Source organism: Lissotriton helveticus, chromosome 11 (genome assembly GCF_964261635.1).
Source record: "Lissotriton helveticus chromosome 11, aLisHel1.1, whole genome shotgun sequence".
Lineage (NCBI taxonomy): Eukaryota > Metazoa > Chordata > Amphibia > Caudata > Salamandridae > Lissotriton > Lissotriton helveticus.
In genome coordinates, this window is record NC_136072.1 from 10,442,363 (window position 1) to 10,469,761 (window position 27,399).

General features: G+C 43.0%; 1 protein-coding gene across 1 annotated transcript in view; it reads right to left on the reverse strand.

Moving 5' to 3' along the window:
* Positions 1-27,399, reverse strand: part of LOC144791845 (putative cation-transporting ATPase 13A4) — a 366,292-nt gene that overhangs the window by 188,154 nt on the left and 150,739 nt on the right. Inside the window, exons 10-14 of the mRNA XM_078666630.1 lie at positions 22,188-22,358; positions 13,790-13,947; positions 9,530-9,718; positions 8,019-8,080; positions 6,830-6,980 (exon numbers count right to left, since the gene is read on the reverse strand). Of these exons, the coding sequence (XP_078522756.1) occupies positions 6,830-6,980; positions 8,019-8,080; positions 9,530-9,718; positions 13,790-13,947; positions 22,188-22,358 (731 nt within the window). The remainder of the gene's footprint in view (positions 1-6,829; positions 6,981-8,018; positions 8,081-9,529; positions 9,719-13,789; positions 13,948-22,187; positions 22,359-27,399) is intronic.

Here is a 27,399-nt window from a genome sequence, read left to right on the forward strand (position 1 = left end):
TTTTGACCAAGACCTCCCGCTTACTATATCCGACTATGGCTCCATCGCTGTAGGCCTCAGACTTTGTCCCAGTAAAGCGCGACTAGATGTACCAAAGTGGTGCTATATGTTTTTAAGCACTAGTGTTTATTCTTTAAAAAAAATCATATATCCAGTTCTCTGCATTGAATGTTTGCCATTTATGTGTCTAGTTCAAGAAAATATAATCTATTTTTATAAATTGGAGCTGGATTTTAGTTTTAGTTTTGTGTCTTACATATTTAATGTATTGTTGTTCTTGAATACAGTACATAAATGCTGTACACACCTGTCTCCTAAGTTACTCCTGCCTGTTCATTGCCAGCTACCAAGGGTTGAGTAACGGAACAATTTATTGAGACCTTGTCTGAACCTTTTATTCTGTTTGTGACCTTATTACTAGTGGCAAGTCACTACTTATCACTACTAATAAACCACTTTCCAACACTGATGATGAACATGTTACTTCTGTTTAATATGTGTACTCTGCTTTGTTAAAAGTACTCTGGGGTGAAAATTAGTTATTTTTAAATCACTGTGTAGTGAACGAAAGACTCTGATGTCTGTTAGGTGTTCCATCGCATATGGACAATTTGTGGGAGATCATCAACTGTATGATCAAACTACTAATTCCTGGCGAATCGGAACTGATGAGAACTTAAAGAGAGATGGTATTATTCTTCATAATTGGGCAGCTCCTGCTATTGGTGCTAAGCCCATCAGTCCATGTTTTTATAGATGATGTCTTCTGAGTTTTGAGCAAAGGGCTTGGATTGTTAGATGGTGATAGATTAGCCACATGCGAGCTTTGACTAATAGCCCTCTTGTCTGGGAGAAAGTTAGCTTTGGTCTTTTTAGGGAAAATGGTCTGGCTTTTGAGGAAAATGAGTCAAGGTGTCAAATTCTGGTACCTGTACTAAGTTTAGAGGCTTCTTAATTGCTTAGTAAGGAGTTATAGGGCATTTTTCTTTTTTTTGTTTTTCTTTTCTTACATTGTTAACAGCTTATCCATAACAAGTGGTGTCTCTTCCTGGGTATCATGAGGGACTTGTCTATTATTGTTGATGCTACTTCATTTGTTTCTTCATTATTTAGATTTCCATGATTTGTATAAGTCTCCATTGTTTCAGCAGGTGATATTTTTGTTTCCAAGTTGTCAAGTTTAGTACTTGGTACTTTCTTATGGTTCCAAATCAGGAGTTGCAGTAAATCAGGAAGGGTGCATGGTTTTTCCACATTTGATATGAAGGCATGAGCGTGTTGGTCAGTTGAATGAGAATCTTCTAGTTTGCCTAGCTTGAGTTTATAGAATGTATTTTGTTGCCCAGGTTAGTGGTGCATGAAGCAAGGGACTGCGGCAGGTCTACCAGGAGTTCTAGTTTGCGGGATTGAAATGTAGGTGTTTAGTTGCTGTGAAATAGAGTGAAGGTTAATTTAGTAGAATACTGTTGGTTGTGTTAGTCATGCAGGCCGGTGATAGAGGAATTTGTTTTGTATGTACAGCCTCTTCAAGTTGTTTTACATCTAAGTCAACTAGATGAAAGCTTTAGATCTCAATAACCTCACTATTATAAGACATTGGGCTATTAGTTTTGGGGATAAGTACTCTCCTCCAACAATAACCACAATCCTTGTCAGGGTGAACCACTATATCGATAATTAAACTGAGCTAAAACTTTCTGGTAGCTCTGGCATAGAGCAGACAGGCTTAACTCAGAGGCAAGGTGTAAAGTGAAGAAATATCCCAAAACAATTTAGAAAAATATAGTAATATTTATGGAAATGAATGTCACCAAAATGTCAAAAATCCAATTAGTAAAACCGGAGTCATGGATTTTAGAGTTTCAATTTAAAAATAGAGCCAGGAAGGGTTAAGCACCAGTCATGGTAATCTGGTTGCTTTTGACTTGTACAAATATAAGGTTTAAAGCCAACTGCGATGGACAGTGGGTATCATACAAAAACCTAGTTTGTCACGGCAAAATGTTTCCTTCAAGCTTGGGAACTTTCATGGAGCAGAAAGTCTTCAGTGTGGTAAGAAAGTAGGCCAAAGTCTAATCCGGGCTTGTTGATGACAGAGAGCTGATGTTCGAGGTCTCGGTAAAGCGGTCGACAAAGACGGGAAAGCTCAGAATGGGAAAAGCTTAGGCTTCAAACCCAAACAGCCATTGATGTTGATTAGATGCAGGCAGTGGCTGGGTCTGGGGAAGCTCGAAGTCATTGGATACTAGCGTGCAGTGGTCCTGTTGAAGCAGATATGCAGTAGACAAGCAGACAGTAGGAACTGCGGCAAACTCAATCCCAGTAGCGGGTCACCCTCGGAGGACAAGCCTGGCAGGTTATTCTGGTCTCACACCAGTTCTTAGGGAAAAAAGTTGACAAAAGGTTTCCAAGTCCCAGTCCTTAGGGTTAGGCCATGAGGAGTACATTCTGATGCTGGCCAAGAGTCCAGGCCCTTAGGACAGCACTTGGAGGTCAGGTCTCGATCCAGCCAATGCCAGCAGAAGTGACCAGGTAAGATCCAGTTGAGCCCAGAAAAAGATGCCTCTTGAAGCTTGTTGTAGCCATGTAGCTCAAACAGGTGGTCAGGCAACTGACCCTTGGAGTCACGTCTAGGGTACTGGGTACAAGGAGATTAGGTCCAGTTTGCTTCAAGTTTTCAGACAGCAGGCCAGTCTTTCTGAATCTACTACAGGTCCAGTTCTGTTGTGAGGAAAGTACTGTGGATGCCACTTTTATGCCCAGTTCCAACCTGTGGGGGGGTCCTGGCTACTCCTTAACAACGGGGTGACCCTACCCGCATTTGAAGCAGTTCCTGTTTTTTAACTGTAAAAAAATCCCACAGGGCCCTCTCTGCTCAAAACCAACAAGGCAGAGCCTTTCCACCCCTGTGCAGAGCTCCTCCCTGCACCTCAGCCAGAGGTGTGGCCAGGCAACTGAGCAACCCCTCCCCTGTGGTCACTCTTAACAAGTTCTGAAGGCCTCTCCTCTCCTGCTGGACCTGATGCCTGACTGGCTAGGGAGACAAAGGAAGGGGTCTGACTGTAACAGGGTAGGCCTCTTAGAAGTTAATCAGGTTCCTGGTCCCAGGCCACATGGTCAGCCTTGCAGGGAAACACAACCCCTCCCTATACCTAAGACCTTTGCCTAAGCTCAGGGATTAAATTCACATCTCATCAAGGGGGCTACTCAGCTCCAGGGTGACATTTTGAAGATTATGCAAAGTACCCCTAGAGGCTTTTGTCAGGTAGATTTTCTAAAAGTACCTGATCGAAAATATTTATTACAAATCAAACTCTACCAATGAATTGGGTTTCTAATACATATTTTAAAAAGTCCAAGAATGAACTTTGTAGGTGTTTTGTAGCTGGCAATAACAATATTAAATGTAATATGGTATCCCAGTGCTTTCTTATGGTACAGGTAACACTACTATAGTGAAAATAGCTTTTAGGGATCTTTTTCAATGAAAAGACATGTTTAAAAGCCCCATTTTTAAATGCCACACACCCAGCCTTATGGCACTAAGGCCAGATTAGGATGACATTAAAATGCAGGTTTTAGGCCTATTTTGACAGGTCGAATTTGCAGTTTAAATCGGCACAACCAGGCTACTGGTAGCAAGCCTTCAGTCCTATTTTCATGATCACTGTGGATGGCACAGTGGGTCCTGCAGGCCATTTGTGACATTTAACTCTGGACGTTTAGGTATGTTAAATACGCCAATTAGACATATGCCAATTTCATCATGTTAAATATGAAGCACAGTCACTTTACCACTGGCCAGCAGGGCCAAAGAGTACAGAGTTCTACAGCCAGCAAAAACAGTTAAGGTAAAAAGCTGGGGTGGTATCATGTGAAAGATGGTCATGTCTAACAAATATCTTTCCCAGTGTTAGATTATTTGTTGCTAGGCAAGATTGATCCAGTAGTGGAGGCAGATCAATGATACAGTAGTCTGTTAGGCTCTTATTATGATGGTGGACTTCTGCCACAATTTCAAATGTATTTGTAAGTTGGGGAATGTTTTGGCAATTTCCCGAGGGTACGTTTGGAAGGAACTGGCTGCTCTGTTGAAGTTGTATTTAGTGAGACATTTGAAATGCTCTTGGAGATAGTAAAGACTTGGATGAGGAGTTGCTCAGATAATGTAATTGACTTGCCACTTTTCAAATGCTTGCTTCATAAGGTCTGTGTGACCCTGGACATGGTGTGTGGTCTCTTTGATGGACACAGTCGCTGCTTTATCCAAGACTCTCCTATCTAGTCGAAAGGTGCTATACGCATAGGGACAGGGGGTCTGCTCTGGCTGGTGATAGAACTGATAATATCTGCTTTTGGGGAGTGAGGATGTTTCAATTTTGGTGCCACTTATTGTTTTCAAACAAAGCAAACAGAAATGGTATTGGACTATACAGCAGGTAAAGGTAAGATGAAAGAAAATCCTCCTCTCCTTGCCTCCTCTACTGTTTTAGTTGATTTTGGGTTTAGCTGGGTGGTGTGAGTTAGCCATTGCATTTTCTTGGTTTTCTTGATGATTCCTGTGTATTATCAAAGTCTCTGTTGTATCTATTGTCAATCGTTATTACTTGGAGTGGAGGCAACATGAAGCAAGCGACCACGGAGTTGTTCAGGGGGGTCTTGGTGAGGACCGATGTGTCCATTGCGGTTACTATAAGTACTTCAGGCTAGGTACAAAGTGGTTTCTTTGGCCTACTTTGTCAGGCAACAGGCTGAAACTAGAGATGCTCCTGAGACTTTGGTGGTTGAGAAGGGCACGCCCTGCATCGTGCTACATATCTTCTGCCACCCCGGGGTCAAGAGATTGGAGTGACATGGCTGCCACCTTTGAAGGTTCTCAGAGCATGCTCAGGTTTTTTGTTTATCTGATTTAAACCAACCAGACCTGAGGCCCGTATTGGAGGATTGCAAGTTGAAAGTGAGTGGCAATCTGCAGCCACATGGCCATCGGTCCACCAGCACAGCACCAACATCCTTGCACATGTTGTATGCTAAATGTGGAGAAGTGGAGAAGTGTGGCTCACTGGTTAGAGGAGGCAGACACTGAAGCAGAGGTTAGACCCGGGACCAGGGTTCAATTCCCGACGCGGCAGGGGCCTGAGATCAAAATGTCCACGGACTCGATAATTCTCGCTTCGGTGCCTACTCGAATCACGGGTTCACACTCTGCAACTCTGGGCAATAGCCTGCTTAATCTCCACTACGGCCCCCCGCGGCGGGATGCCTGGCTTTCACCTTGGGGATGCCCAGTAGGGGTTATCTCACAGGGAAAAAGCAAGGACGGGTTCCGAAAGCAAGCGCCTTGAGACCTTTCGGTGATAAGGCGCTAGATAAGAACCTTTGACATTTGACATTAAATCTGATGGGTCTAATCAAGTCAAATAGAGGTGAAAGATGACAGTCTGCCAACTATGGCAAGTTTGACCACACCGCTACCATCAGATCCATAAGGATCAACAGACTCAAGGAAGTTTTGAAGAAATACAGAAATACGAGCAGGTGTCTGATGTGCACTGGAAGCATTAGCCATCTGGCAACATCAGGAGCGGAAGTGGAAATGAAGCCTTCTTTGTTGTGGGAGGGCAGGAACACGGCAGTCATGGCATCGGCAGTGGGCAGCAGAAGCAGAAGGTAAGGGTAGAAATACACACCATCAAGTTCAAGGTCACCTCATTAGATTCAAATTAAAAACTAATTATTTGCCTTTGTTTCAAAATTTTCCTATGGGTGACGGTGCTGCAGAAATTCTATTCCTGTTGTTCATTGACAATTTTTAACATTTTAATGATGGTCTTGCTCTTACTCTAGTGACATGCCTGGTACATGAAGCTGAATTTCCATGGAAAGAGGACGCCAATTAAGGAAACCTCAAGCAAATATTGTATCACCAGCCTTCTGTCTAGCTTGTCACAGAGGGAATCCACAAGGTGTCAAACCTCATTAACCACTGATGCTGCCTTCTCTGTGTTCTATTATAGCACCACTACTTTTGGGGATGACTTAGATGTGCATGGAAACCAGATACATGCCAAAATGCCTCATGTCCCCACCTCACTTGCAGGAAAAGCTGGCTATCCCAACAGTACATTTCCAGTAGCACTTTTCCTGTCTAGATCTGTCAAGTATTAACCATGACAATATCTGACAGGAAAATTAAACAAATGTCCTCCACACAATGGAAGAAAAGTTTGGTACATGTGGAACATTAGTTATTTTTTCCCAAAGATGGACTAGCAGCCACTGTTCCATTTTCTCTAATGCTATCTCCTGCCAAATACACAGGAGCCACTTCAGGAAAGAAAATGTCTCTGACATGGCAGCACACTCATAATGTGAGGGCTCAGCAAGGCACTCTGACATTATTAAGTAAACTTCTTCAAACAAATAAAAAAAATAATTGTTGAGCTAGTTCAATTTTGTGTCTTCTTGTAGCAGATGTGTCTGTATAATTCAAAATCTAAACTGCAGAGGTGGTCTATGCTTCATTGGAAAATAGTGACAATATATTCAGCACATCACAAACTCAAAAGTTGCTTATAAAATGGGGACAATTATTAACCAACTTCATGTTAATTACTGCATTGATCTTGAAGAGATGACAGTTGAGTGATCAGGGCAGCATGTACTAATCTTCACCCGGTTTTAGACACAGATCACTGTACTAGATGCTCTGGCGATTCAAAGAAAAGGGCTGCTGTAAGGGGTAGTACTATCTACAGCTGAGGTTTGTATTGTCTGGCTCTTTGATATCAATGTGATGGTGAGTATGAACAATGCAAGGATGAGTTACCCAAAAAGTGCCTTCAAACATCTTGAGGTCCAGCGGATCCCCTTGAAGTTTCCCATCGATGACCATCAGTGAGTGGCAGCTCGCGAGGGCTCCTAGGAGAGGCCCCCAGGGTAAGGCTGCACCAGAGTTGAACCTGTAAACACTTTGAAAACTGAAACAGAAACAATAGTGAGGACTCATGCTTGCCTTTCATTAGGGATAACAATATTGTTTTAAAAGAATGAGAAATACAGCATTAACATGTTTATGAAGGCAGGCGGTATCCTAGTGACTCAATAAAGGTGCTTCTGTCCACCAGTATGGAATGATATCTCCCCGTGTCTACAGGTGTCGGCTCACACTGATATCCATCACCAGAGAGTCTGACTCACCACCACTGAGGACGGACGGGATGCCCTTTATTTTCCTAAACGTAACCCTTATAAACCTCAGTTTCTTCTCATCGCTTCCTCTATGCATGTCTTTTTTACTTCTCCTCAACTTTGTTCAAGTGCTTCTCTGCATTTCTACATCTGTTTACTTGTCTATGAACTCTACACATCACACTATTATACTGATCCTTCCGTGGTCATCTCGGCTTGCCCTGTTGTAGGAAATCAAGCTTTTTGCTACCATCCTTTCCCTATAGTCCAAGTTGTGTCTCTCCTCTCTTAATTAACTTAGGCATCCAATGATGGTCTTATGCTACGAAAGTGAATTAAATTTACAAAAGCTGTAATTCTGTCTTTAATCAGTCTTCACACTGTCTTTAAACAGATCTGTCCTTCAATGTTAGACTGCCTTGTGGTAGTTTTATATTAGAAAATATTGCAATGATTTAAAAAAGTTTTATCTTTGCTTGAAAATATCTTAAGTCTATTCATCACGGCTTAAGACTGTCATTTCCAATTTAAGGTGGTTCTAAGATTGTCTTAAATGAGGGAAAGAACATCTTTCAATGGATACAAATGTTTAAAGAAAGAGTTAAATATGTAAGAATTTTGGTAAATCAGTGATTCAGTTCCACTTCCCAATTGGTGGTTATAATGAGGTCTTAGCTGTGCAAATTATAGCTATAGACATTATTTTCACTGCATGTTAATATAAAATGTAAAGATGATAGAAAAGTAATTTAAATTCAAGAATATGATATTTCAATTTCTGTCATTTAAAATACAAGAACATCCATTTAGGTAGTGGCCAACCTCACCTGTTCTCTCTTGAGGGGACGAGCCCCCACAGATCCATGCCATCTTCTGTTAAGGTTCCTGTCTGCGGCAGAATATGAAATAATATAACTTATTGCACCTCTTCCAGAAAGTGTCATATCAAGAAGATTCAAGGCATCCTGGTGCTGAATTATGCATTTTTCATCTCCTTCCCAGATATATAATTTGTGAAAAATGACATTGATTTGAATTCACTAGCTTGGACATGCCATCATTTATAACCTTTGTGTTTGGAACCTTGACTCTTCAACGGAAATCCAAATGCACAATGGCATCATGCAGTTTAGATTACAAAGTATTCAAAAATCAAAAGAATCTGCTGCCCAGCAAGTCCAGGCTCGTCAAATTCTGACATAGACACTGACTTTGTGAATTGGATTCAACACTAAAGACATGTGTCTTGGGTGGAGGACAATATTTTGCTTGCATGATAGGAGATGGTAACCTAGGCATACTTATAGGTAAACTCCGAACCCTCTTTACACAAATATTATGGATGTTTTCTCCCCATCAGTTGACAAAGCCTGGAAAAAGGTATAAGAAAGGACAGACCTTGCTAACCTGTTTGTAGGTAAAAGGTATATGCAGTCTTTACCAGCCAGGATGTTACCATGCAGTTAAGTGCCACACAGGTAAGAACCATGCATCCCCTCCCATGCATCCTGCCCAGATCTACATAAACTATACACCGGCCTACTTTTGGATGGTGTTGGCTTTCACAGCCAACAACCTAATCTGGTTTGAGATTCTGAGTGGCAATATAAGAGGATCACACTTGCAATTAGTGGCTGAGTATTTTGTTCCAGGAAAGAACAAATGGTGAAGGATACAAGTCACCCATTTACACAATGAGACCCCATATTTCCTGCAGATCTTTTTAGGTGCATCAAAAACTCTGATTAACTTAAGATTCATTTTGGAGTCACACCAACTTAGTCTCTGCTCCATGTGCACACACAGCACTAATGGTGTAAATGTCACAATGTAAGAGTTGGCAATTGGATGCCTCAAAGGATAAAGATACAACAAACACGCATGTGTTGGCCGCTATTGTACAGAATAAGCTCTTGGCCAACCCTCCATCTCTCTCTATTCCCACACCTGCTACCCTGTCTCTTTAAAGGTAGAGTGTTCAGCAGATTTCCTCTGAATTTCCTGGCACAGAATGTCCCATCAGGTGGTCATCATTACTAAGAATGCCATTGCAAAGATGGGGCAGTTGACCTTTAGCTATGCTTCCGATGAAGCTGGCCACACTCTGGAATCATAGGTTAGACTAGTCAAACTGAACATTCTTGTATGTGCCTGACTGTGTGAGCGGAGATAAACCTTTGCCAAGCCTAAGTGTTGAGTGTTTTTTATCCCAGTCCCTCCACACAAATCTGTACCCCAATCCGACTATTACAGGCTACAGCTCCCCTATGAATATGTACTAAAGCTGAAGTGATTGTAAACAGGTGCATTCAAGATGAACTCAAACTGCTGCTTTTACCTTGTCGAAGCAGACAATGTTGACTTGTCCCCATAAGTTGATCCGCTGAGGGCTGAAGCAGAAGATGCCCTTATTCTTCAGCCGTTTTTGGGCGTACATGACACCCACCGCTAGAGCAGCCAGGAGAGCAGGTGGCACTGCGATGCTTACCACGGTGATCCCCATGAGTACAGTTTCCTCGGTGGGTTTCTGGTGGGGGAAGGACACCACATTGTAAGCAAATACAAACAAAGACCTTTATGGCTAGAATGTTCAGTCTCGTTAGCACTGCAAATTGTAACGTAAAATTCGAAAATATTTATTTATTTTACATTGTTAAGTTAAAAGTGGTATGCATTTAGAAGACAATGAATACATAAATGTTATTGGCTTTGTGTGCACTACGTCCACAGATGGTAGTTCATGAATACCCTGCAGACACGGTCACCCACACTAGACACAGCAAATGTATGACGGTCCAACATATACATTTAAAATGCATGCCTTTACAACTCAGTTTTTACATCGCAACATCCTTTAAAATGCATCATTTTACATCGCATGCCATTACAATGCATTTTTAAAACTACAATTACAACACACTCCATTACATCACATCATAATATCACTACGCATACCATTACAACGCATACCATTACATTTCATTTGAGGTAAGTGTTGGATAGTGTAGGGGTAAAAATGACTATTCTAACTCTAGTAGGTGCAACGGTAGGATAAGTGTTAGATAGTGTAGGGGTAAAAATTACTATTCTAATTCCAGTTGGTGCAACAGTAGGGTAAGTGCTGGATAGTGTAGGGGTAAAAATTACTATTTTAACTACAGTGGGTGCAACAGTAGGGTAAGTGTCATATGGTGTAGGAGATACTATGTGTTGTAATGGTATGTGTTGTAATGACATGCGATGTAATGCCTGTGTTGTAGTGACATGCATTGTAATGACATGTATTGTAGTGACATGCAATGTAATGGCTGCGTTGTAGTGACATGCGTTGTGAAGGATGTTGCGATGTAATGAATGTGTTGTAAATGAAGTGTGAACTAATGACTGCGTTGTAAAGGTTGTTTCCCGACACAGCCATGAACATATCATCCATGCTTTCCTTTTCACTCAAGCAAACAGTGAGCGCCCTTCTTCAGTCTGTACACACTTACTGTGGTGCATTCAGATTGGAGTAGAAAAACAGATTCTTTCAAGTGTGGACAATCATATGTGCTGATCTCCAGTCACTTGTCTTTTTATGTTAGGGAACAGTTTTGTGGGCTAATTTTATCCAAACCTCCAGTACCCAGCCTTTAAGGGATCCGAGATCTCAATGTGACATCACCCAGATTTATTTTTCTCTTGTGGACCACTGGTGTGGACCTCTGATGTGGTGTGAGACCCCTCAATAAAGTCACACTGACTGTATTTTTCATTTTTAAAATGATTTTCAGCTGGAACCTGTAGTTCCTAAATAAATAATATCAGCTGCTACAGATATCTGAGGTAAGAGTAAGTGCACACATGTGTAGACTGAGTCAGAAAGATTATTGACTCTCAGTACACAGGTAGCTCTGTGGCAGATGGGCCAAGTTTAAAATTAAATATTTCAATTGGATACTGAAAGGAAAGTCAACAGTCCTTTTGGGTAAAGTGTACAATATGTTTTCCATTTTGAACATGTCATGTTTGAACTGCATGGCACCGTAACTTTTGATTGGAAAATGGAACTAGGATCAGACATGTTGGGAACTTTAGGGGTGCAACCACTTATGGCTTGTCTCTCCAGGACCAATGGCACATTAGATCTTCACATCCTTAATTGAAATAATTAGACAAACTATAGAAGGATGTCAACAAGAATTTAGTTTGTGCCATATGAACAAGTGATTTGTTCTCATGTGATCTGGACCTGTGAGGACTGATCTTCCAGTATAAATGAAAAAAGATATGTGGCAATCATATTATTAACATCAGGTGGGTGGGAAAGGTTCAAAACAGGATTGTGTTTGATCACTTTAAAGGTGCAATTGCATTTGATGGAATGCGCAACCTATATCTGGGCAATATAGTTCTGCATTAAAAAGCAGAATACTGGCCAATTAGATTGGATTGCTGTTTCATATGCCCAAGAGAAAGGCAGTCTATGGTATTCTTTCGGAGTTGAAAGCAGTGCTTATATTTTGCAGGTGGGCTGGCGGTGGTCCTGGGCATTGGCACGCTTTTTATGGGACTAGTACCTTTTAAGTCGTCACAGTGGCGGAGCAGCGTAATTTTAGTTGCACCCTAACAGGTCACAGAAACGCAATATTTACATGTGAGGGACACTATATACTTTGGTGTGTTTCATTTTAGTAACAAGAATTTTAGCGTTAGTTATTAAAATATCTTTTATTATCAAAATGTTATAGTTATTAAATCTATTGACTTACAATGTAAAGTGGTGCGCTAAAATGCATATAATGCAGTACATTGACTAGGGACAAGTGATTTTGAAATGTATATGTGCCTAACGTTGATTATAATGTGAGGATTTGCAGTTCTTGTTTACATTCACATGTATGCATGTTTCCTTAATGAAAATTGAGCTTGCCTTTATTACATTATTGTGTTTATTTTGAATAATTTGTGGCTGTTGAGTCATGTATCCAGTGTGGACATTTAGATGACTTGATAAGTTAGCATATCTGTGGGCCTTAAGCTTACAGTCACAGACATTTATCCATCAACATGAACAAGAAGTTTGTCTTTGCAATGTTCTCTCCTCTGCAGGTGCACCTCTGTCATCTCATAGTCAGTGAAAGGAGTATCTTTGTACTAGTGATAGCAAGGAACAAGCAAGAACATTTGGCAAAGAATGTGGAGCCAACGAGCTGAATGAGGAGAGTCTATTCATGGGACATCAGGAGGGAGGAAACATTCCAGGTCACCCGGATTGTCTACTTGTGGGATACGAGGATCAAGAGAACGGGAAAATGTAAACCTCGGGAGAGTGGAAAGCTACTGATATTGACCAAGTGAGAGATGTGCTCATCTTTGAATCTTCTAGGTTTAATTAGATGTTCAGTTGCTGTGTTATTCAGACCCCTTCCTGACTTAGAGACGTACAGACCTTTCTACTTTATCTCTGAGAGTGTAAAGCTAAATGCCACATACTTGACTCTGCAGAAAAGGTTTCTACTGAAATCTTTCTTGTACAGACACCTTCCTGCTTGTTTTTAAAATGCATCGTGCTTACCCTACATGACTTTAAATAGTGTAGGATTTGACTAGGTATTCAGAATTATTTATGCCTAATCAGTAGAACCGGAAATACTATACTGAGCATCAAATCATATGTTTGCCCTTTTTCATTGTTGCCAATGAATTTTTCATATGTTTCCTATTATTGAGACTGGACTTTGTAAGATGAATTGGTCTACCTTTGGTGATTTTGTACCTTTATAATGTTTTTGAGATTCATCTATATCAGTTTGGCTATTAATTTGTAATAAACATTATTAACCTTGGTACCTAATTCCTGCTCCCTCTGGAGTGGTGAAATGAGTTCTATGAATATTAAATTGCGTGGTGAATGTTAGCTCTTTATTACTTCCTAATCAACATCAAAAGTCTATCGGAGGATAAATGGTAAGGATGGCCCAGCACTCTTTCAGTACTATCATGTAAAAAACTAGAAATGAATGTGGTTTTCTTTCCTGCTTTGCATTAGTGTTAAAAGAAATCAGGAAGACTGTGAGTGTACATGTATTTTGCATCAGACATTACATTGTACAAATAGAAGATTTAGTCCTGGACCTTGTCAAGCTATCATTCGCCAAACAGAACATCCATGGTGGCCTCCCTCCAACAAATGGGTACTACTATAGCCGGGGTAGACCGGCTGGCTTCCATACTATTTCCTTTGTTGAAGATGAGTCCCTGGCCTCACACCTGTCCAATGACCAGGTGTCCTTCCATGACCGCTGGTGTTTGCAGCACATCCATGTTGACCCCTGGAGCAATCCAGGTTTGTGGGAAAACCAGCAAGAAGTGAAATTCAGCACACCTGGCAGTAGGAGAACAACCTGGAACCAAAGTCATACCCTGCCCTCTTCTAAGCCCCAATGTTCCACTGCCTTCCAAGCCCTTAGCACTAAACCAGGCTCCGCCAGTGGCCCAATGCTCCCTGCCTCCCCTAGCGCTAACCCACACCCGAATAGCCATACCTTTTTGAAACTGGATTCACCAAGACATTAAAAGCCTCATAAAACAGTGAATTATTGAAAATGTTACTTACACCTGCCCTGATGTACATCACAATTGTGTAAATCACTGCAATGAGGCCAGCTACAGCAAGACACATGAGAAACCGGACTGCGTCTTGGTGAAGTTTGAAGTTGACAGGCCTGGAATATAGAATGGACCTCACCAGATCACCCTTTGCTGTGTTGAACCCTAGTGGAGATAGAGAAACAATGAGATTATGAGAGGTCAAATGCTTAAGGAAGTGCATATAGCAATGCCAGGGTGAACAGCAGTGAACAGTGTGTATACAGGATCTGTAGAGCTGAACACTGGGGCTGACACCAACATTTTATCACATGAAGCTTAAAGAGGATTCATCTTGGATTAGTAAGGCAACAAGCAAGCAGGCTACCAATGCCAGGCTAATGGAACACAATGATGGTGTGAAAAGTAAGGGGCAATACAAAGGAGGTAATAAGCTGAAATTAGAGGGTCCTTCATGGCTTAGGAGTTTAGTCCAATACATCATACGATATTTAGTAAACTAAGGGCCTTATTACGAGTTTGGAGGTCCATTGACTGCCATGTCTGCATTCGCAATCCCACTGCTGCGACCTTGGCGGTCCGACCATTGTATTACCAGATAGGAGCATTGGGATTGCAAAGTCTGCAGGAGAAATGCCAACACCGCCAGCACACTGCCGACCACCCGGGTTGGTAAAAATCAACTGCCATAGGGTGGTACTGAGGAGCTTCACTGCCGTCCGTATTATGAGTTGGCTGTTTTACGAGTCAACGGCTGCAGTGGGACCGCTGCCTAGAGGTCAGCGGAAAATAAGGATTTAAAGTGCATACTCACTCCTTTCATGTTCTTCCGATCAGAGTTTGAAGTGGATCCCTGTCTCCAGGTCACCCCTACACAGCAGCATCTTCGCCCCGAGGAATACACAGGTTAGTGTTCTTTGTACCGTATAACCATTGCCTGGACTGCCCAAATTAGGGTCGGACTCCGGCAATGGGTAGGTGGTATTTTTCCACATGTATCATACATATATCTGCATTCAACACATATGCAGTTGAAATGCTCACAAAGGCATTGATATGTATGGAAAACCAGTCACCACTGGTGCAAGATAACTGCAGCAGCACCGCGGACACCACAGTGAACTTGTACTATGGTGGTCGGATGACCACCAGCACTGCTGTCTTCCAGAGGATGTGGCTGTGGTCTTCGGGTGGTTGGACCGCCAAACTTGTGATCAGTCTCTAAATGTCTTAAGTTTCAGGCATTTACATGGTTGATTATTGGTGCTCTTGTAGAGGTTCCTACTTTGTCCAATGGCCAGAGACTATACAATGGATTCATAATTGTCCTTACATTTAGTCATCATTGTGTCGGTTTTCATATCTTTCCTGTATACATTTAAGTCAATTGCAATTACATTCAATTGAAAACAGAAAACAAAAAGAGAAGCAGTTGTTTCACAAAAGAAACAATGAAACACTAGGTGCAAGTAACATTGTCCTTTCACCGCATAATGTCCCCCTACTTTGTGTGTACACAATGGATATCAAAATCATATGCATCTTCTATTCTATATAAATAAAAATGTAAATGTTTGTTTGTTCAAAATCGTAAATCTCCGAAAGTTCTTCACCGATTGCTTTGAAATTTTGACACAACGTTGGATTCAAAAATGTGCATGTCGAATATGCACGTGTTTTTAACCGAAATCCTGAACAGACTCATACAAATGTCAATGTTCGTTTGTTCAAAATCTTAAATCTCCGAAAAGTTCTTAACCTATTGCTTTGAAAGTTTGACACAACGTTGGATTCGATTATGAGCGTGTTTATATATACACCACATTGGATTCGAATTTGCGCGTGTCCAATACACAGTGTTTTTAATCGAAAGGCAGAAAAGATCCTATTGATTTGCTTGCTGCGCAACAACTACAAGGGACGCATAGAGACAATAGTCAACATATATTAGGATGGACAGTTAGTGTCAGGATGGCAGACTGGGAAGTGGGTGGAGGGAGGAAGGAGGAGTTGGTTCACTTTGCAACATTAGCGCATTTTTACATATACAGGATGGCAGACTGGGAAGTATGTGGAGGGAGGGAGGAGGAGCTGGTTCACTTTGCAACATTAGCGCGTGTTTATATATACACAACATTGTATTCGAATACGCGCGGGTTTTTAATCGAAAGGCCGAACAGGCTCTATCAATTTGCTTGCTGCGCAACAACTACAAGGGATGCATACAGACAATAGTCACAAAACATATTGTATACCCACAAGCATTTTGAAAGTAAACATATCAGAAACATGCGCTTACTCTTTTCTTTCTCTTCCATTTAACCAGACTGCAAGCGATACTGGGGCCTGTGATTCTGCCCCCACAGCAGACCAGAGAACAAAGCATTTACTCAACATTTAAGTTCTCAGGCAGAACAAACAGATGGTCATTCATTATTTGTGTAAATGTTTCTTCCTAGCACATTGATAATATTGTGTTAAAGATTGTGCTCTTCCTACTGCAACTGTAATCTTTTGAGTTTCGTGCAAGTTCATGCATTACTCCCTTTTCTTCCCATGCCATCTGAAGCTGAGCTCTGCAAAATACCTTTAATTGTTACTTGCTAAAGCTCGTGCATGTATTAGTGCAATGGCAATGTATTCACGTAACTCAAATAAGATGTAATCAGTTTAATATATTCGTTTGTAGCCAACACACCACCATATCCATGAGGGACATCCCAACACTGCTCCAATTTAGAAAACAGTTGAAGACTTACCATTTTAAGTCGAGCATTTTGAGACCTCTTGTATATACTTTAGTATATACTTATATGTGTATGTAGTTTGTGGGCTCTGGCGATCAGCCCTAGGACTTGTCTGCTTCCGCTTAGGGACTTTTTTCTCTGTCCAACTGCCTCTATTTAACGGTCTTGATAGAAAACGACCAGCAGAGGTCAGTAAAATACCAGAATTGCTTTCTGCTGAGAGACTTTCTTTTTAAAAATGTTCTTGCAACTGCCTCTATTTAACTTTCTTGATAGAAAACGACCAGCAGGGGTCAGTAAAATACCAGAATCACTTTAGCATTCTCTAGATTTCAGTCCATAGAAATTGTCTTCCACGAGCACCCGTAGACAATAACATTTTTTTTCAAATCTTGTATTTTCAGTGACATGACCACGGAAGGCCCTACTTTTATATTAAAACCATGGCTTTGGACTATACCATTTCCCGCTGAAAGGCAATATTTCTCTCCATGTGTTCCCATACCTGGCCTGTCATGCAGTTTGGTACTTACTTTCCCTCCATGTTAAAGAACAGTAGACGTTTCAGCACCCAGGCTAATGTGCTGCATAGCTAAATACATATAAGGTCCCAAAGGCAAGACCGATTGCATTGCAAATGCTTGTTTAAGAACACTACATCACAAATGCATTAATAGTCAACAACAAACCGACATCTCCTACTGCTCATTGATTTTACCTTATACTGCTCTCCACAGCCTTGTGGCTGGGTTCCAACTTTAGAAATACCCAATAGATAAATATCACTTTCGTATTACTCAGTCCATTCTTAACACAATCTAATGAACAGTTATCGCCAAACTGAAGATTTCCCAGTGTTAAACATGTTTGGCGCTCGAAAGTAAATAGGAAAAAAAATACTTTGCATCGATTTGCATCACTTTTGTGATGCAAACACGGCGTACAATGTTTGTAAATATTCCCCACAACGGGCTTGTGACACTAAAGCCGTTGACGCAGGGATCTGAGATGAACTCATCTGAAACCTCACATTCTGCATAACTCATCCTGGCACACAGAGGGCACAAGGGGACTGTATCACAGCTATATGGAGCACTGCTCAAACTCTTCTAAGCAAACATGACAAAAACTAGGTAAAGATAGAGTTGAAAACTGGGAGAAAAATATCAGACACCAAACGGGGGAAGTTTACTGGATAATACCAAAAAAGCCTCCACAAAACCTAGGATCATATGTTTGCAGGTACCTATCCCCTGAGCATATCAGCAAAATGTAGGCAGGCGCAGAAGACACCTGCATTAAATGTAGAGCTGATAATGCAGACTTCCATCACATGGGGTGAGACTGTCCACAGATCACAGAAAAACAACCTTTGTGTTTTCATGAACATTGCCAGTGCACAGGTCTCTCCTCTCTGCCTCACCATGCTCCTGGTGATTGGGGCGTGAGGTTGAGGGGACTGAGCTGCAATCCATCAACATTATCAAAGGCATTTTACATCATATTTGCAATGCATAATGCCAGAAACTATGTAAGATTATGTCAGTGTGAACACAAGTTCACTGGGGGTGACTTAAAATGTGTTGGTAGTCTTCCTAGGAAGCCACAGTAAGTGATAATAGATGTGTGTTGTGTATGTGAATCTCATCTTTCCCTAATGGATGCCTGAAGACTTTAAATTGGATGATGACTGTCAGCCTTTCCAGGAATCCTGGTGTAGGAAAGTGGATTATTAGTTGGGGTGGTTGTGGGACCTTTCCAAGTAATAATCTTACTATTCTGTATCAGGGCCACATAGCTTACTTTATTTTAAACGTTAGCTCAGTCCAGGGTGGCTGTGGCACAGAGTAGTTAAGCGTAACTCAAAGGAAAACAGGTGTAAAGTATTTATCAGTACCAACACAGTTAATGGGTAGAAAACAGCACAATAAAAAAAACCAATCCAATTGTTGAAATAGCAAATATGTTTATCTTTAAGTATATACTAAAAGTAAAAAAATCTGATGAGGGGAGATATGATTTTCAGTAGCTTTAGAGCTTTCTGGCACCAAAAAACGCCAAGTTCAACTGCGGGTATCCGGTTGAACAAGACCAGGTCAAAGTCAAATTTAAGGCCGACCACTATGGAGTGCGGGCCAGATACATGGAGCAGGTTCGTACCATTGAAAAGTTTACCTTCTGTATTAGGACCTGATTACGATTTTGGAGGATTGGATACTCCATCAGAAATGTGACCGATATCCCATCTGCCGTATTACAATTCCATTATATCCCATCGAACTTGTAATACAGTGGATGGGATATCTGTCATGTTTGTGATGGGTATCCCATCCACCAAGATCATTATCAGGCCCTAAGTCTTTTTTCATGGAGGAATTATCTCGTTTGTGGGTAGGGCTGCTGATTGGATCCGACAGAGGGCTTGAAGACAATAGGTGCTGTTCAGCATTGGTCCTAGTAAAATCCCCCACATTAGGTCTAAAAAAAGCACGGCAGTGGAATGCAAACGCATGTTCCTGCAGGGCATGGACTGTTAAGTCCATGCCCTGCAGGAACTGCGGGTGCAGGCAGACCAGGGGCACACAATTTGCCCCCCTGCATGCATCCCCCCATGCAGATGCAACAGTGGGACCTTTTGGCCCCCTTTGTTTCATCTCTGCCACAGTTTTCATGGTGGGAGCACTACCATGAAAACTGTGGTGGAGAGGAAGCTCGTAATTTATTTGGTGGGGTAGAGGTGACCACGCCAAGCACATCAAGACCGACACAACACCGCCAGCGATCTAAGCATCCCTGGTGGCAGCAGCAGTCCTATAGCTGACAGACGCCCTACTTATTATAGGGCGGACAGACCATCAGTGCGGAGGTAGCTGCAACCCCACCATGAGTTTGGCCGACCATTAGACCGCCAAACTCATAATAAGGCTCTAAGTGTCTGCTGTTGCAATTGTGAGGGAGAGAGAGCACACTCTAACACCAGCCAAGGGTCCAGGACCTCTTGGGCACCACTTGGTGAGTCATGGATCAATCTCCTAGAAGCCACCAGCAGGGTCCAGGGCACGTCCAGTTGGAATCGGTCGGCAGGGCTATTCTTTGTTGTAGGATTCTTGCAGATTTTATTCTTGGTGCTTTCATGAAGGCTTTCCAACTTGCCTTTGGAGTCCACTCTTCTGTCCGGGGTTCAAGTGTGAGCGGGTGCAGCACTTGGGGTTTCTCTCCATAGGTAAACAGCAACTCCGTCCTACTCCTGAGTTCTAATCATTTGGCTCAGCATGTGCCCTCCTTCTTCTGTTTTCCACAAGTCCAGCAGTGTTTTGAACATCATATCAATGGGTGCCACTTTTATGACTGGCCCTAGTGGGTGGCGAGGCTCCAAACAAATAGGGAAAAGGTTCTCGGGGCAACCCTACCCTTTTTAACATTATTTCATAGGTGTTGGCCCTAAACAATCCCAGCGTGCCCTTCAATGCAAAATCCAACATGGCAGAATCTTTCTTCCCTTGGCCAAACCTCTGTGTGCTCTGAGGGGGGTCCAGGGAAATGAGCCACTACCCCTGCAAAAACAATTCTGGTGAAGGTTCCACCCCCACTGGGTTTGGAGTCACTCTAGCTAATTAGACAATGGCAGGTGCAGACCTAGATGTGAGTTACATCTGCCTGTGATGGGTGCTGCGCCTTTCAAGCTTATACAGTTAGAGGCCACCTTTCCCAGACCATCCCTTCAGGAGGAGGTCACACCTCCTCCCAGCCAAGGCCCTTTTATTCCCCTTCCAAAGAGCAATTCATGTCTCCCAGTTTGCTGCCAGCTGACATTTGGGCATTATCCCTGAAAGGACAACTAGAGGCTTTAGGGAAGAGAGTGCACATTTCTAAAAGTAGCATTTTAAAAAATAGTAATTTAAAATCAGACTTTACCATCAGATTGGATTTTATATTCCTGTTAATTTGAGTCCTTGAATGGTTGTTCTAGGTATTCCAAAAAGGTTATTTGGTGTTATAAATCAACACAGTGATTTCATATGGGACAGCTAGCCTTGCCATAGTGAACAATTATTTTGGAGATTTTTCACTGCCTGGATATGTAAAACTTAAGTACACCTGTCCTGTTTTTTTAATTCAGTTTACTTTGCTCTATGGGCACTCAAGACCTACCTTCGGGGCAATTCATATGTAGTAAATAGAAAGTGTGATTTTGAAAAGGGAGTCGTGCAGGGTCCTCTTTTAGGGCTCAGGGGAGGGGTATTTTTTAAAAGAGCTGGGGGTATAGGGTGTCACACTGGGGTCCACTATTAGGGCTCAGGGCAGGGGAAGGGCACTTTTAAAGAAGGGCTGGAGGCCAGGGGGTGTTTGTGCAGGGGGGCGCTTTTAGTGCTCAGGGGAGGGGTATTAATTTCAGGGCTGTGGCCGGAGGTCATGCTGGGGTCTGCTTTCAGGGCTCAGGCAGAGGAGGGGTATTTTTAAAATGGGCTGGGGGAAACACATATGCCTTTAACATTCATGCTTTTACAATGAAATTAATTTTAAAGGCATGGGTCTTAAATAGAGACGTATCCGTTGTAAAGCAGTGCATGGTAAATGTTTAGTTTCGTAATGGAATTTTTGTTGTAATGCATGCGTGCTAAAGGTTATGCGTTGCAATGGAATGTATTGTACCATCATGCATCCACTTTACATGCCACTGAAATGTTATTTGTTTTATTGCCAAAGGAATATACAAGGGTGTTTCCACATGATAAAAATACATTGGAAAGTGCTCTTCAGTAAATAGCTTTAAACCTCTGCATGACAATTTTTAAAGATGGATGGTATTTAGTTTTGTTTTCATAGTGCAGAAATTTAAATGATCTCTGCTCTGCTGTATGCTCAGGAAGACATTCAGTGTGCATTATAAGGAATAAAGTACCCCCACCAATTAATAAAACTGGAATCACGAGTCAGCTCTGAGTTCCCACTGAAACCAGGAAGACGGTCACCCAGGCACTCGTCACCAGCCGACTGGACTACGGAAACACCCTCTACGCCGGGACCACAGCCAAACTTCAGAAAAGACTCCAACGCATCCAGAACGCCTCCGCATTACTCATCCTGGACATCCCCCGACACAGCCACATGTCCGGACACCTGAGAGACCGGCACTGGCTCCCCGTCAACAAGAGGATCACGTTCAGACTCCTCACCCACGCACACAAGGCTCTCCACGACCTGGGCCCCAGGTACCTCAACAACCGCCTGACCTTCTACACTCCCACCCGCCAGCTACGATCCACCAGCCTTGCCCTTGCCGCCGTTCCATGCATCCGCAGAGCCACCACCGGAGGAAGATCCTTCTCCTACCTGGCAGCCAAGACATGGAACTCCCTCCCCATCCACCTCCGACTGACCCAGGACCAACTTTCCTTCAGGAAGCAACTCAAGACCTGGCTCTTCAAGCAGTAGCAAACACCCCCCCCCCCCCCCCACAGCACCTTGAGACCGCTCCGGGTGAGTAGCACGCTTTACAAATGCCATGATTGATTGAGTTTAATAGCCATTAAGGTATGTTAACACATATACACCCTTTCTTTGCCACTGTACCATATTATGCAATCTGAACATTTGCAAATAGACTCAATCAAACTAATATCACAGACAAAGGCAAGGCTGATTTAGGAAACTTACCAGTTTGCAGAACCACAGCTTTTGCGGGGCCGGAAGCAGATGCCTTGCTCTGGATGAGGTTGGTGCCACAGAACAGGACATGTCTCTTATAATCTTCTCCACTGTACACCTTCCAGGGCATGGAGCTGTCTGCTTCAGGTAATGGCATCTTTGTGACTGGAACACTCTCCCCTTTAAGGAAAAAGTATGCTTCTGCTTTACACTCTGTTTACATACCTCTGGCTGAATGAAGACATTCTCAAGAGTGAGTTAATGAAGTGACATTTTAAACACAGCTAATGTTCCTCAGTATTCTAAAATGTTTGCATAATTGTGTTGAGTTCACTCTGCTACAAAAGCCTCTCCCTTTCACTTGATTAAGAAATCAAAATTAATATTTCCAGCTATTCAATGATGAAGAAGGGTAAACAGAGAGATGTAAGGAAATGGGCCATTAGTTGCATGTCCTGCATTTGCCCTCCACTGGGAACCCAAACACCCCATTGTAGCGCTTGACTCTTACCTTGTGATGACATTGCATAATCACCTCTGACCACCTGAAGGAGTCAAGTTCATCAAACCAAAGGTCAAAAATCACCATGTTAGGCATAAATGCAATAATCTTATATAACCATGAATTAAATCATCACTTAATATGGGTAATAAAACATATGTACTTTGGCCACTAGTGGCTGTCAACATCACTATTTCAATAAAAGCATTTACAAGAAAAATATGCATTTCTCATGAGCCTGTGTGTATTTTATATATTTGAAATAAGGAAGACACAATTATAAAACTAGCCTTAATAGGGCATTATATTTTGATCAAAACTAAATGTAACCATAAACTTTGCCCTGCTGTTCAACGTGGACATTTCTTCAACAAACTTTAGGCCACACTAACGGCAGCCATAAACTATTCCCATAGAGAGCACTGCACTCCCAGCTGAAGGGCACATACTCCAGCCTTGGAAGTGCTTGAAAAGTCAGGGAAAATCCTGGGAAATCTTATTTTGGACCCTGCAGACTTCGGGCCAGTACTATTTAGAAAATGTGGGGAGAGCATCATCACTCCTGAAGCTCCCCTGCACTCCTGAGGCATCCTTGGTGGTGGCCCTGCCATCCTGAGGCCATCACCTGGGGAAAACACCAATTTGTGGAGACCTGCAGGGCATTATGGGGCACCTCTCGGTGAGAGCTGCTGCTGTTCTTCCTTTTTTACCCACAGTGCTGGCTCCCACCACACAGCCTTCTCTTTTATTTTTGGGGTGCCTGGTCTCACCAGGGCACTCTGAAAGTAGGACCTCATTGGGACAGCCCTGAGAGCCCATCCCAGGCGGCCCCCAGCCAACTCCTCATGCATTGGCTGCACTTCCGCATGTGGTGTAGGACGCCCACAGGCTGTTCTTGCCTGCCCTCTTCTGCAGGCAGGATGTAGCCTTGTGTTGTGGCCGCCTGCTCACCCCGGAAAAAGGGACGGGGAGCAGGGTCAGGCCACCACACATGAAGGAAGTGCGTCGGCAGTCCCATTTCTCCTTTTTTGTTGTTGGGGTCTAAATTTGGGGATCCCAGGGTGACTTCTCTGTGGTGCAACAGTGCTCCCAGCATTCAAATGGGAAGAAGGAGTTGGGGATCCGGGGCCCCATCTGTGAAATAGGGGCCAGGAGTTGGGATCCCCTGGTCGTCTTAGCTCTGGGGAGAGGACCCCATGTACACCCCGTCCCAAGGAAACAGTAGGTTTCACTCCTTCTGTCGACCCCTGGGCCCCGGCCCACCCCTGGCGGTGGTATGCATCAGCTGGCCATAGGGCTACATATGCTCCGATCGAAGGGGGATCAAAGGTCAAATTATTTCCCTGCTTATACTTCTACCTTGTTGGACCATGTGCCTTTTCTTAGGCTCTTTTTTCTCCAGGTGGTGAGCTCTAGCCACCTGAAGCACTTTCATTAGAGTACCTGGCCTTTAAGATGGCAAACTTTGTGGACAGTGGTTCTAATGGCTCCCTGCACCAGTCTTTGTCCTTGATTCCCACTATTCATTGGTGCAGTAGCCCAGTCTTTCTCCCAAGTCAGTGGATGTAAGGGGAAATGCTTGACTGGTCATGCAGATAGCCCCACTGGTCCTGGGGTCAACTGAAGTTACAGTCCTCAGCCCAGATGGCATCAGGGGATTCTTCCTTCCTAGTGTCTATGGCTGCCGCCCACATTCCCAGTGTCCAGCAGAAAATTACAACCAAAAAAACTTTCCCTCTTGTGCAAGAACTTTTAAGTGGGGGTGGGAGGTTCCAGCAGTGAGGCACCTCTCCAGCCCTGTCCCAACCTCCCTGCACAGCCTTCTAGGACATTTCAAAATGGCATCAGCCAGGAGTCACTTGCTACATCTGCTCTGGGGCCTCCATTACGACCTCGTTGACATCACTCCCAGGCACTTTCCCAGCAGATCTTCAAATGGGACTCCACTCCTTTTTTGGCTTCAGAGGCCTGGGGTTCCTCCTTTGTTTAGTGGGCAGGGTCAGGTGCATCCCTGGCTAAATGTGACAGTTGATTAATAAATGCAGACTTTTCATCCTCACCCCTTTTCTCCTCAGGAGCTGAGTTAAGTACTGTTAATTGCTCCTTTTGTGTGAGGAGGCCTTTGTTCCTGCTGCTTTAGAGAAATGTAATTAACTGAGCACAGCAGAGTAACAAAAGGCCTGGGCTGTTCGCTGGAGCTGAGCCAGAGGAATATGACATTCCTGGATGACCCATAAGCTGTACAGATATCTTTTTGGAACTTGCAGAATTGATTGTCCTACTCATGTTAAGCCCCAATTCAAGGTGGCACTACTATTCTCTGTAGGCCAAAGGGAAGGGTATCTGCAATCTAAGGCAGCCCTCCCCATATATGTATAATGGAGTGCCAGTGCGGACAAGACAGCAAACCACACTGACTGTCCCTATGAGTGTACACTAACATTATGAGGCCTACCCCTGGTAAATATTCAATACTGCTGAGTTCCTTCTGTGTCAGTCTACTTGTGCACAGTTACCTGGATGTGCACAACAGGAGTCTCCCACGCACAGTCCTTGCATGTATGCACATATAACCAGCCAAGTTCTCCTTACCCTTGCTGCTTCGCATCAGCCTTATCTTAAATAGCGGACACTAGTGGTAAACATGTGCAGTCCTTTTACAAAAAGTTTACTCTGGGTGAGTCAAAGGTTATGAGGCTCCTCCACAGTAGGAGTTTGAAAACTAGGTGAACAAAAAGCAAAAAATCTAGGTGGATTAGATGGATGGAACCCATCGACTCACAAGAGAGAATTAAATTGGTGAGATAAGAGCTAAAGAGAGGGGGGCACATATAAAGAAATAGAGAACAAGAGTTACAGACAGACAAGTATAGAGAAAGTAAAAAGAGAAAAACAGAAGGAAAAATGGAGCTGATACTAGAGTAACAGCGAATGTAGGAAAGTGCAAAAGTAGTGATATGAGACAAAGAGTTGCAGGAAAGCAAGGGAGAGTACAGAATGAGAATGTGAGACAGAGGGCATGTGCAAGAGAGAAATATTGCATATTGGTGGGCTTTTATTACTCAGAATGCAGTAATATGAAAAGCCTATTTTTCACAAAAATGAAAATATTTCCCGGATCTATAAATATGGTTTCATCATAAAAATAACAGGACTCAAACCTGCAGCGCCTTACTTGTGCTAGGGCCACAGGGGTTCGGAAATTATTTGTGGTTCTACAACTTGAAAGATATTGGTATGAAATAGTCATTCCCCATTCCATGGGGTTCTACTCATAATTGCTTGGTACTGAGGCGATTTTACGAGGTGGTAATGGTAGAATTACATACTATATTACCATTACCCCAGTACTGCACAGATCAGAATCAAGTCAGAGAGGGTCTTTGGGTCAGCCCTGTTCCATGTGTTGAGTGTCATTAGTATTCTGCTTCTCCCTATTACAGCATATGGCAAGGGGAAATGTGTTAGACCATTTCTGCCATTGGCACTATTAGCCTGTGAATAACATTTTTGTTAACACATATGCATATGCACCTGACAATCTGACAATGAGTACCAGCTACATACTCAATTCAAAGACACAGTTTTCTATTTTATGAAACTCTGATCAAATGGTCAAGTCACATTTTTATTAAATATATGGGAAAATAAACTTTTAGACAGTTAATCTTACTCTGCAGCTGCTAGAAGCTAAATTGATTAGCTGCCTGTGTGTCTTTAGCTGAACGTGAAAGATAAAGTAGGAGGAGTTTGGAAGATATTAGGAGCCAAGCAAATTTCAAGAGCATCTTCTTATTTATTTTCATGTCCCAAGATGTCAATCTGCACATAAATTTGTCAGGAAGACTACACAAGAACATGTTTGCTTTTTTAATACAGTCAACTGATTAAATGTTTGTATTTAGCATAACTTCTAGCAAGATAATGGTAAAAAGAAAATATGGTAACTCAGGAGCCACACTTATAATTTACCATTTTTGCATTGTGAAAAATATTGAAGACAGCAGACACTCCAGATGACTTGTTGCACTACACTAATCTAATCTAACGACTCCTCCGCACCCGACATTGCCATAGCCATCCCAGACGGCTACAAGGTCACCAAAGGAGTCAAAGGAGGAATCGCTATCGTCCACAAGAACAGTATCAGGGTCTCAACCAGCACTGAGGACACTCTCAGCACCGCCAAATACATGCATTTCCAGATCCACACAAACCCCAAATCTACCCTCAGAGGCACCCTTGTCTACAGACCCCCCGGGCCTCGACCCCAGTTCAGCGACTCCGTTGTCGACTTCGTCAGCACGCACGCCCTGACCTCCACCGACTACATTCTCCTCGGAGACCTGAACTTTCACCTTGAGAACACAATGACAGCAACTCGACAACCCTGATCGATAACCTCGCCAAACTCGTACTGAGGCAACTCGTCACAAAACCTACTCACTCAGCTGACCACACGCTTGACCCCATCTTCTCCGCTAGCCCCCAGGTCTCCTTCAGCCGCACCACCGAACTCCTCTGGACCGACCACCTCTGCATCCATTTCTCCTTCCAGAAACCCACCACACACCACCACACCCAACAGATCCCTAGCCACTACTGGAGAAAAATCACCGAAGACCAACTAAACGCAAACCTCACTCTCAGCCCACCCACCGAACCCTCCAATACCGACGATGCTGCCCACAGCCTCACACGCTGGATCAACAACTGCGC